The sequence below is a fragment of the Phaethon lepturus genome, unplaced genomic scaffold (assembly GCF_000687285.1).
Source record: "Phaethon lepturus isolate BGI_N335 unplaced genomic scaffold, ASM68728v1 scaffold39180, whole genome shotgun sequence".
Lineage (NCBI taxonomy): Eukaryota > Metazoa > Chordata > Aves > Phaethontiformes > Phaethontidae > Phaethon > Phaethon lepturus.
This window is the reverse complement of record NW_010514746.1, coordinates 337-12250: the sequence shown is the minus strand read 5'-3', so window position 1 is coordinate 12250 and position 11914 is coordinate 337. Positions and strand designations below refer to the sequence as shown.

Sequence of the window (11914 nt, the reverse complement as noted above, 5' to 3'; positions counted from 1 at the left end):
CTGCTCCCAGCCGCTGTTGAGCCTGCTCAAACACTGCTCCGCCTGCTCCTCGCATTGTTTTCGGTACCCCACACCCAGCACCAAAATAGCGATAACCCCCCCGCCCTCCGCGGTGACTCAGGCTGGCGCGCAGGCACACATCTGCTTCTGATTTCGCGTGCTAGCGCTCTGGCCCTTTCATTTCTGCTCCCGAGGTCCTCCCTGCGGTGGCTTTCTCTCCGGGGGCGAGGGGAGAGAAGAGAAGGGGGAGCTGGATTCCCATCCTTTCCTCCCTGCTTTTTTGGGGCACCCAAAAATTTGTTGTCTTTTCTTTCGGAGCCGTGTTTTGGCGCAGGCTGGTGACTGCCTTACCCGGATCCGCGTCCAAGTCCCTCGCAATCCTGTCCACTCCGGAGGGACGCCAGCCAAACCAGTTTTCCATGGTTAAGCTGGGCACATTTTTCCGCCGTGGTTTGGTGGGTTTTTTTGGGTTTTTTGTTGGTGGTGTTTTTTTTTTTTTCTTTTTTTCTGTCAGGAAGCAAACCCACCCAGTGTGTGCGCGCCGTTCAATAGGAGCCTTTTTTTAATTTCTTTTCCTTTTTCTGGCTCCGAAGGAAAGCAGAACGAGAGAGAGCAAAGGGGCCTGCCTGTTCTCCCAGGAGAGTTCAGAATGGGAGGAAATAGCTTTTTTTGCTATTTTTAAGGCCGTGCTGGAAGGAGGTTACCCGCCACTGATGGGCTCATAGCATCGCTATGTTTTGCACCCATAGGGATGTATCCTATGTGTATATCCCATATAGCCCCCTATAGCGGTGTCTGGGCAGCTTGCACAAGGGGGAAGGTGGTGTTGGAGGAGAGTGGCTGCAAACACATGGGCAGAAATGCCACCAACAGTGTCACCTACCTCGTGGACCCTCACCCAGGTCATGTCAGAGATGCTGGAGGGACCAGGCCAGCTCCGGCGTGGGCACAGCTCTGGTGGGGATTTTCCTCTCACCCTCTTTATTTTCCTCCATTTTTGGGTTTTTTTCTGCAGAACACGGCGTGGGAGGGGGCACGCGTCACCTGAAGTGTGAGCGAGTTTCCATGAGAGTGGGTTGGCTGCACAGGATGACTGGAACGTCTTCTGTTTCGCTTGACGTATTCCCCCTCCCACGGGTTTTCTATGCGCACACAAAAACACACGTGTAATGTGTACGTATATGTGCGCATATAGATGCATAAGGAGGGGAGATATCCAGCCAGGATCATTTCCTGTACCTGTGACACCGCATTTGAAAGTCCCCTAAATGCTGAAGCGTGGCCTGGAGAGCATCAAGGCTAATGCAGAGTCTTGCAGCGAGGGACCGCTGAGGGTTTCCAGGAAAAAAAAACATAACTAATTGGACGTTGAGCACCTCCAGCCTTGCGGCATCTCCTGAAACCTCAGCAGAGAGGAGCAGAAGGGGCCTGATGCCCAGAGCACCATCCCCTCGAGCTCCAGACCTCCAAGAAGCCGCTTGGACTGGGGGGACAAGGCTTCAAGGAGACGCTGTGGTCAGATGTGACCACCCCATAAAGTCCCTCCCGCGGTACCTGCCTAGGCACTGCGGTTAATTAATTTGCCCCAGCTTTGTGTGTAGCTGCAGACCTCAAAACACCATCTGGAGCCAGGCTGCACCTTCGATGTAGCTCCGCGAACTGTTTGTGTTTATTTGCCCATTTATCACTGGGATCTCCCTTTGCCAAATCCCCCTTTGCCAAAACCTGCTCAGCACATCAGATGGGACTTGTCATACGGCATGCGGCCTCAATCAAGCTGCCACCCACAAGTGACCCAGAGCTCCTGATTTTGGAGTTTATATAAACTCTGAAATTGGGAAGTGTGCTGGGTAATTTAAAGAAGCTGGAGAGAGGAAACCAAAGTGAAAACGTGGCCCTTCAATTATAGGAGGCATCGAACTCTACTCTGGCCCTGCCAGAGCTTCTGTGTGCATTTATCTGGGGCCCAGGAACTGGTTTCAGGGAAACAGGAGAGCCATGGGGCTTGGTCCTGGTGGTGTGATGGCATCTTCCTAGCATTAGTCCCGCGGCGTGCAGAGCTGCCGGGTGGCAGGTCCCTGCGGGTTCGCCCAGGGGCGAGGTGTTGATCCACCAAACTTCATCCCAGTGTCTGGGAGCGCATTACAAAATGATGTTCAGGTCAGGCCAGGATGGGAGACCTTGGGGTAGACCTAAGGGGACGCTGGGGCTTTTCAGATACCTGGTGCCTGCCAGCAGAGCGAGGAGAGGAGCTCAACCGGTTCATCATCACGTGCCGGTGGAGGGGCCAGCTTGAGCAACAAGCCCATAGAGGAGCTGAGGCCAGGAAAAATGGCCTTAACTTAATGGCCTTAACACCCCAAGGACTGCGGTTGGGTCCTGGTGATCATGGAGCAGCGGCAAATTCCCATCACAACCAGCAGCACCCAACCGTTCAGCTCACTGGGGGAGGACTGGATTCATAATTTGCAATTTCCCCAGATCGTATCTACACATAAACAAAGTTGCTGAAGTACCAGGTGCCCCGTGTAGGCGCTCGGTAGCTGGAGCGAACCTGCAGGGATAGATTTGTTGAGAGATGCATGATGTTTGCTGCAATGTATAAGTAGCCTTTAAAAAGTCTCAAGGATGGATTCACAAAGGGCACAGGAGACACTTGTGCCTCCACGCCTCGGCGAGCGAGCGAGCGAGTGGCACCTGTAATCAGTATTTGTCTTCTTAAGCAAATAGTCCTCGTGGTGCCTCCCAAGTGATGCCGTACCAGAGAAATACAGCAGTTCTCCAGTATTGACGTGCCCCAGGTCTGCTTGGCCGGCTAAACTTCTGTATGAATTTGGAAACTGGGAAGAGTCACCGTCACTAAAATGAAGAAGGAGGTAAATATGTTGTTGTCAGGATCTTTGGACACTCTGGAGGTGGTTCTCCAACACCTTTTGTTTTGGATTCCCTGATGGGACTTGAGGTGAAGATGGCTTTCTGATGGCCTGCTTATAGGGAACTAGTAGTTCCAGCCCAAAAAGGTCAGTTGGCTGTAGTATGTGTAAATATATATGGTTCACGTGGGCTCAACTTGCCAGCCAAGTGTTGATAAGAATGAATCCTTGTAGGCCCAAGGATTTTGTTTGGAGATTAGTTATTAATATTGAAAAGTCTAGTAGGTAATGGAGAGATACCAGGCTGAAGGTCACCCGTGTGTTCTCAATCCTTGAAGCGTAACCACTTTAATTACGTGATCAAACCGTGCTCTACTTCCAGGGCTCTTCTTTCAGGAAGGAGCCATCTCATGCATCCTTGGCTCTGCGGAAGGTGGCCAAAAAAGAGTCAGGCTCTTGCCCTGGGGCTTCTTGGCCATCCCTCTCCACGCAGCATCAGTGGGAGGTCTCCATCTGTGTCGGCGTCACTGGGGCTCTGGCTGGCCACCGTAAGCAGCCTTGGCATCAGCGTCGTATGGAGCATCCTCTTAAATTGTACTGACCTGCTGCGGTTATGGAGCCGCGCCCTTGCCAGGAGCCACGTGGGGTGATGCCACCTCTGCAGCCACCTACGGACCTTTCTCCCCATCCTTACTGCAAGCGAGCATCTCCCATGGCCAGTGGTGACCCTCTTTGCATCCTTCCTCGCCAAAGCATCACTTTGGAAACCTCTGCCCTTTGCTGCTTTGTCCAGATCTAAGCAAAATCCACTAATTTTTTGAGGAGGGATTCTCAGTTTGGGGCAGATGAGCTTATCGTGTACCTCTTAAAAACCAAACACCGCCAACTTTCCGGGCTTAACCCCGTACTCCCTGAGCAAAACCGGTCCCAAGGGAAGGTTGGTCCCAGTTATTAGTGGCCGGGGCGGGCGCCCAGCCCCGCAGTAAAACCCTGCTGCTGTTGCTAAGGATCCGGTTCCCTCCCACGGCATCACCTTTGGGTCTGCGAAGTGGCTCATCTGCTTTAAAAACCCAGGGATTTCCTCGCCAGGGCGGCAGCGGTTGGTGTCCCCGCGTTTTCCTCATCGTTTCAAGCATCTCGCGGGGAAGTGATTGAAAGGCGAGGAGCGCTTTTTCTGCCCCACCTTCCCGCCGGAGGGGAGGAACGCGAGGTACTGGGGTGGGTGGTTTAATAACATGTTCTTCTGGAGACAAGTTGTTCAGAGGGGAGGTGTGCTTAAGGAAACATTTGCCTTTTTTGGGTTTTACATCGTCTTTTTTTTTTTTAATGAAAGAAACAAAAACCCCACACCTCTCTGCCTGCCTTTCAGATAGGCTTTGAGGCACCCCAGCTCCTCCTTGGTATGAAAAAAGAGGCTTCTTCCAATTGGAGTCAAGCGCTGGGCCAAGGCAATGGTGGTGTTTCCATGGGGCCGGCTTCGGGTGGGGTGTCCACGTGGGTGGCTTCGCTCAAGGACACTTGCACAAGGGACTTGCTCAAGGTCACGGAGCAATCGGCGGATACGGGAACAGAGCCCCAGCATCCCTACACCCCCAAAACAGCAACAGGGCTACGGAGCAGGAGCTATCAACCGCTGGTCAGCATATCCCGTAGGAAGCAGCTGTAATATTTTGACAGATTAGGGTCATCTCACATGCACATCTTAATTGCTTCATTACGGCGAGGCACAAATAAACCTGGGGGGGTGGGAAAAAGATATTAATGGGCGGATGGATGTAGCGAGCGCCCGAATCCAGGTCCAGGCATCTCGTGGATGCTCTGCTGGGTGGCCTCATGATTCTGGTGTAGAGCACAAATCCCTGCTGGGGTTTTGTGCCTTCAGGGACCGAGGGCGGCAGGACCCAGCTGCAGAGGGGATGCTTAACCCCAAGCCTTGCCCCTGGGCTTGCACCCCGAACCCCGCTCCGTGCACAGGCTGGGTGAAGGGACGAACTGGAGACACCGTTTGTTTTGCCTAGAAAAATGTCATTTTGACACCGGTAGCAGGCAGAGATCAGCCAGAGCTTCAGGCTCCTTCCTCCATCGCACTGACTACAGAGCGAGCATGGCATAGAACCACGGAACGGTTTGGGTGGGAAGGGACTTCCCAAGGCCATCCAGTCCAACCCCCTGCAGCGAGCAGGGACATCTGCAACCAGAGCAGGGTGCCCAATTAAAGGCCAAAATTTGCCTACAGAGGCTGTAGTATACTGAAGGAAGCTTGAAGTTAAAAGCAGATGTGAGAATAATGCGACCAAAAAAAAAAAAAATAAAAAAAAAAGGGGATTTTGAGCAGCAGAGTGCCCCGGATGAGCTTTGGGTCACCCAGGGAATGTGCACAGCGGGCGGTTTATAATATTGCTGCGGTCCCTGGCGTGTGTCTGGGTTGTGTCGCCCACGTTCAGGCAGGCAGCGAGGTGAGACCTCGGCATCACGGCCGAGACTCCTGCCTGCATCTGCCTCCATCTGCCTATATATCTCCACCGCCCCGAGCCAGTGAAGCACCATCCCTCCCAAAAAGGGAAGATGTTCACCCAAAAAGGGGACAAAGCTCAGCTCCCCGCCCAGTCCCCCTTCGCTGCTGTGGCAGGTGCCGGAGCAGCGGTCCTGTATCCGAACAGCATCTCCCAGGGACAGTCTGTTATAAATGGGGCTTTTCGTGGCACGAAATGAGTTTTAATGAGTTTTAAGCATGCCCGTAAACGCAACGTTTCGGGACGTCACCTGCAGAATACGTTTATTTTAGGTGCCCTCCCCCCTTGCCCCCCCGCCCCGGTTTATTTAAACAACGCTGTAATTTTCTATCATAAAACGGGGTTTTTCTGTCTAACTCCGTGTCGGCCGTTCGGCATTGGCCCGTGGGTGTGCATGTGCTGGTGGCACTTGTCACCATCAGATGCTATTTTTAGGCCTCTTATTCTTGAGGACCCCAGCCTTGGCTTGGGGAGGGGAAGGGGAGAGCGCAGGGGGAGGGAGAGGAGGGAGGGGAGGAAGGAAAACGGCCAGCCTCAGCGCACTGCCAGCCTGTGGCCACCAGCCTCCCCGGAGGCATGGGAGCCATAAGGTCATTTCTCAGGCTCGCTGAGCTCCGGCGCTGTCAAACCACCCTATCAGTTAAAAAAATGCAAATATATGCAAATTAATTGCCTGGGCTGTTTCTCTTCCTTCCGCCCCCCCAAATTAAGTGACATGAATCGCCTTCCGTTCTCCCAGCGTCCGGTGAAGGTATCGGCTCGCCTAAGCGCGTCGGTGAGCAGAACCGCGTCTCGAGAGGACCGGGAGGGGAGAAGGAAGGAGAAGGAGTCCATCCCCACCACAGGGAGCTGTACAGCGTTTGAGTTTGTGATCACATACCCCCTGATCTTCTAATTCCATTTTTTTCTTGCTTTCTGGCTGCCGAGGGAGTAATCCACAAATCAGCGAGGATAGAGTTTAGTCTCCCAAAAAAGGCTCTGTGAAGACAGTTGTCAGGGTAGTCTAATATTCTGCTTTTCTCATCTTTTACACTTAGAGATCTGGCAATAAAAGATCAAAACAGATTCGTAGGAAGACGGGTTCCTTCACGTAAGGAGCTCCTGTAGCTCTAATGCTCCTTCCAAACAAAAATAACCGAGTAGAAGGTAAATACAGCAACAGAAATTTAATTGCTCGCGCTTATTACTAAGGATACAAAGCCCTAAAGAGGAAGCTGTCCCTTCCTCCCCAGATCAGGGGTTATTTATCATCTTACTCTCCACTTGAACACATCGGATTCACTTTCATTTATCGGCGATTTTCAAAGAAGGTTTGATACGGAGCCGGTCGGGCTGGCAGAGGAGCGTAGCTAGTTAACGTGGTTGGGCACGGCTCGCTGTAATGAATCAATTTGTTTCAGACAACAGACACAATTAGCGTGGAGCTAATGGGCACACCGGGGGAGGCGGGGCTGGAGCATCGTCCCCCGGCCGAAGACGTCGGTGGCTGGAGCTGAGAGGGGCTCAGAGGGGTGTGACTCCCAATTCTTCTCCCCTTCTCTGGCCGTGGGGAGGTGGCTGGAGAGGGCTCCCCATGGTGAGGGCTGTCCTCCAGCCCCCCGCGAGGCTTCACCAGCTCAGCAACAGCTTGTCCCCCATCCCGGCATGGCCCCCACCGGGCTGGTGGTCCGTAACCCTTCCCTGGGGTGTGCTCCATCCAGGTTGCACCATATTCCCACGGCCTTCGCTCGCCGGCTCCCACGCGGCGAGTGTTCAGCAGCGCTGATTAGGTGTGGGGGAGATACCGGCAAGGTCTCGGCTGGAGATTGACCCTGCTGAGGGAGGAGAAGGGAGAGGCGTTCCTCTTCCCACTGGAATGTTCGCTGCAGACTCTGATCCCCTCTGTGGCTCTCCAGCCTCCCCCAAGGGTCACTGGCTTGCCAACCAAGGTGAGGCAAGGATTTCCCTGGACTACCTCCATCAGACCCGGCTCTTTCCATCCCCGAGGGCTGGAGGCAGGTGTAGGGTGGCAGTGAGTCCCACATCATGAGGCAGACCAGGTCCCCACAGCTGGTGGGAAGGAGGTTTGGAGTCAGGGCAGCCAGAAACCGAGCAGGGAAGGACACGCAGGATGTGGCGATGAAGCCCAGGAGAGATGTGCAGGGGCCACAGGGTGGGATTGGGAACCTGCCAGAGATGCAGAAGGTGGGACTGGGAACCTGCCTGGTGGTCTCAGCCTTGCGAACGGGGACGGAGTGGGGCTGCAGTTTTACTTAGGTGTACCCTGGGCTCTCTTGGAGATCGACCACTTGGCTGTGAACTGAGCCTCTGCCTGCAGTGGGGCCGCGAGCTGGGGCTCGTTGAGGTGACGCTGCTCCGTGTCCTGGTGGTCTCCAAAGGGTTAGTGTGTTCAAAGTCATTCTGGCTGTTTGATGTGTTCTGTGTGTGACGGGATTAATGTATTCATCGACTGCTGGAGGAAGTCGCTCTCCTTTCCTGGGATTTCTCATGTGGAAGGGCTGCTAGAACCATGTGAAAGAGGAAACATCTTACAGATTAAAAAAGGGCAAAAAAGCACGTTTTCCTTTTGGGTGTGGGCTTTTTGCTTCCGAATTTCCCTTTGAAGGTGGAGCTGCGCTGGCAGGGAAGGTGTCTGCCAGATGCACAGGGCATTTGATACCATGCTAAACAAGTCCAAACAAGATTGGGAATGGAGCAAGCTCAGCCCATGGGTGAAGACAGCAGACAGCCATCCGCCTCTGGCCAGGCCCTTGCTCCCTGGTTGTCTCTCTCTGAGTGTTTAGGTACGCTGTGACACACAGCTCCTTGCTTGCCTCCCCCGTTCCCAGACCCCTTGGGAAGACATCCCTGCGCAGGCTGTCCATGTGCTGAGGTGACATGGGAGGGCTTCCAGGCGTGAGGTAGCAGGGGGACACAGAACTGGAGACCTCCTGGTCCATAAGGACTGCTCTCCTGCTGCAGCAAACAGCCATGACCAGCAGTCCCTCCTATTTGGGACGTCCAGTTGTACCAGCTCCAAAAAGACTTGTGTAGATGAGATGGGCACTCCCTGGCTCGTCTTGTTTAAACGGTGTAGGTGCTGGCACTTGGCAGTGCGAAGCAATACAGCATCACCCTTTCCCCACATAGCTCCTGGCAGGACAAATCAAGCATGTGCCTGGAAAGATGTTGGCTCTGGGAGGATGTGGAAGCAACGTGATGGGGAGGGAATCATTGCACAAGGTTCCCAGGGGAGGGATGTGAAAGAGAAGAGGCAGCTTGTGGTGGCTATGAAAAGGTGAATAGGGTGGGAACTAAGAAGAGAAGGACGGAGACGAAGAAGGAGGCAAAGTGATGTGGAGGGGAGCAGAGAGGTTAAATCACAGAGGACCTGGAAGGAGTTAAAGGTGACCTGGAGAGGCACCGGGGCAGTGCAAGCAGGAGGTGATTCCAGAGGTCCAAGTGGGGCAAGGGAGAGGAGGACACAGAAAGAAGGCAGGGTGATTTTGCCGTTACTGATTGGGAAGCGCCTGCTAATTCCCCACTGTCTATGTTTTGTCCTAGGGCGCTAAATGAGAATATGGCCAATGGCATTGAAGATCTTATCGGGATCCCATTCCCGAACCACAGCAGTGAAGTCTTATGTGGTTTAAATGAGCAGCGGCATGATGGTCTCCTCTGCGATGTCATCCTCATTGTACAGGACCAGGAGTACCGGACCCATCGGTCCGTCCTTGCTGCCTGCAGCAAGTACTTCAAAAAACTCTTCACTACCGGCACTTTAACAGACCAGCCCTATGTTTACGAGATTGACTTTGTCAAGCCTGAAGCACTTTCTGCCATCCTCGAGTTTGCCTACACCTCAACCCTCACCATCACCACCTCAAATGTCAAGCACATCCTCAGCGCGGCCAAGATGCTGGAGATCCAGTGCATTATCAATGTATGCCTTGAAATCATGGAGCCTGACAGAGAGGCGGAAGAGGAAGATGACAAAGAGGACGAAGATGATGACGACGATGAAGACGAAGATGAAGAGGAAGAGGAGGAGGAGGAGGAAGTGGAAGATTTTGTCAATCAGGAGAACCTAACCGATGTCCAAGAAGTAAGCTGTCACCAAAGCCCTTCGAAGTCTGATCTTACCGAAGAAGCATACACAGAAGCACCTAAAGACTTTCCAAATCACTACCCAGCCAATAACTCCTCTGGACACTTGGGCGTGATACGAGACTTCTCCATCGAGTCCTTGCTAAGGGAAAACTTGTACCCTAAGGCGAACATGCCAGAAAGGAGGCCAGCTCTCTCTCCTTTCACCCCTAGCTTCTTCCCCCATCTGTGGAACGGTGATTTTAGCTCCTTCTCCCAGCTTGAGGAGCCACAAGTAGACAATGGCCCCTTGGATCTGGTGATAAAAAAGAGGAAGATCAAGGAAGAGGAGGAGAAGGAAGACCTGCCTCCGCCTCCTTTCCCTAATGACTTCTTCAAGGACATATTTACCAACACCCCAGCAGCTCCCTTAGGGCATATTAAGGCAGAGACTGACTATAGCGCTTATCTCAATTTCCTAAGTGCTACTCAGTTTGGAGGAGTTTTTCCCCCATGGCCCCTGGAGGAAGAGAGGAAGATAAAGCCCAAGGCGTCCCAGCAATGTCCCATCTGTAACAAAGTCATCATGGGAGCAGGCAAGCTGCCCAGGCACATGAGGACGCACACAGGAGAGAAGCCGTATATGTGCAATATCTGTGAAGTCCGCTTTACCAGGTGTGCGTTGGTTACCTCTACCATGCGTGGCCGTGTGCGGGGCAGGGGTGGCGGTTGGAGGGGCCATGTCATGATCCATGGCTGATTCCTAAGCTACACATCTCTTTTTCCCCCAAAAAAAGTAGCAAAGAAAGCAGGGCATTCAGAAAAAAAGGGAGGAAGAGAGGGTGGAGAAAGAAAACGAACCTACTGATTTTGGTGGGTTGTGGATCACATCCACAACTCACTGGATCCATCTGCTCGCTGGACAAAAGCTTAAATAAGTAACGGGATATTTTCAACCCCACCATAGTTCACCACAGTTGGAGCAGAGGGAACTGGAAAACAGATGGTCAAACAGCCAAGGAGGCTTCATCTCTAATGTGCTGGGAGATGCGTTGAGTTGGGAGGGTCATTTAGCTGTGGGATGTAATTAGTTTGGGTTTGCACATTTTGGCATCAGTGTAGACCACAACCAAGTTGCACATACTTAGACATGACAGCGTCTGGGCTTTCTGAGGCTGGAGCGGTCCTAATTATTATAAGTTAGCAGTGAGGTGGGTGTTGGTCTCTTCTTCCAAGTAACAAGTGATGGGACAGGAGGAAACAGCCTCAAGTTGCACCGGGGAGGTTTAGACTGGGTATAAGGAAAAACTTCTTCACCAAAAGGGTTGTCAAGCACTGGAACAGGCTGCCCAGGGAAGTGGTTAAGTCACCATCCCTTGAAGGTATTTAAAAGACGTGAAGACGTGGTGCTTAGGCACATGGTTTAGTGGTGGACTTGGCAGTGTTAGGCTAACAGTTGGACTCCATGATCTTAAGGGTCTTCTCCAACCTAAATGTTTCTATGATTTATCACTCGTTGGCTGCCCAAGAGCCTGCCACCTCGACTCCCTCCATGGTCAGTGGAAAGAGATCAGCACCCTCAGAGAGGTAGATGAGGAAGGGGGATGAGCGAAGGTGTCATCCCCGACCACAAAGACAACCTGCGGGGCTTAGATTAGAGCACCTAACTTTTAGGTATCTCAAGCTAGGTGAGACCAGCCCCAGCATGGGCTGCTCCAAGGCAGGTGTGACCGACCAGGTCCATCCCTGGTACCAGTTTTCTTCTGTTCCCCGTCTTTGCATCTCTCTGCACCCCAGCCGAGCCCTCGATGGTAATAAATTGGAGCAGGCTACACAAATCTAATGCTGCAGCTTGCAACCCCGCTCTGAAAAGCTGGGCAGATTTAATCGGTGAGCAGAGACAAATAGATTCCTGGACCAGCTCTTGCTGGGTATAATTAATATCTAATGAGTACAATCTTTACCATAATAATAAAGCTTTCTGACAAGAGCATGGTATTTCAGCCCCTGGCTGCGTGTGAGGGAGAGAGCCCTATTAGGCTGGGGCGAGCAAACCAGAGGAAAATAATACGCGCAGTAGGCAAAGGCAAGCTCCTGACAATGGCCGGACACCTGGGGTGCTCCCGCACTCAGCCTGTCTTTTCTTCTCCCGTCCCTGTCATAATACCCGAGTAGAAGTTATGCAGATGATGAGGATTTGACCTGAAAATAAATTTCCGCGCTCCGCTCCATTAACGCAGCAGACGCCGCGTTAGAATGCGGGAAGCGTCGTGCCTCGGGCGGGCGTGCTCGACGTGAGCCGGCTCACCCTGGTGTCCGCGGGGGAAAGGCCACTGCCGGGTGCTAATTCCTGCCGGAAGGAATTTGGATCCGGCTCCTGCGGGTGCTGCATCCCCAGGCTAGCGCTGGGTCCTCACCTCCGGACGAGCGGGCTCTGCCGGGAGGGGCGGGGTGGGGTCAGCC

The 11914-nt window shown here is 53.0% G+C and overlaps 1 protein-coding gene across 1 annotated transcript; it reads left to right on the top strand.

Moving 5' to 3' along the window:
• Window positions 1-8945: 8945 nt before the first annotated feature.
• ZBTB7C (zinc finger and BTB domain containing 7C) lies at window positions 8946-10211 on the top strand. The gene has a single exon (XM_010293852.1). It carries the CDS (start codon window positions 8946-8948, stop codon window positions 10209-10211), a length of 1266 nt encoding a protein of 421 aa, XP_010292154.1.
• Window positions 10212-11914: the final 1703 nt, after the last annotated feature.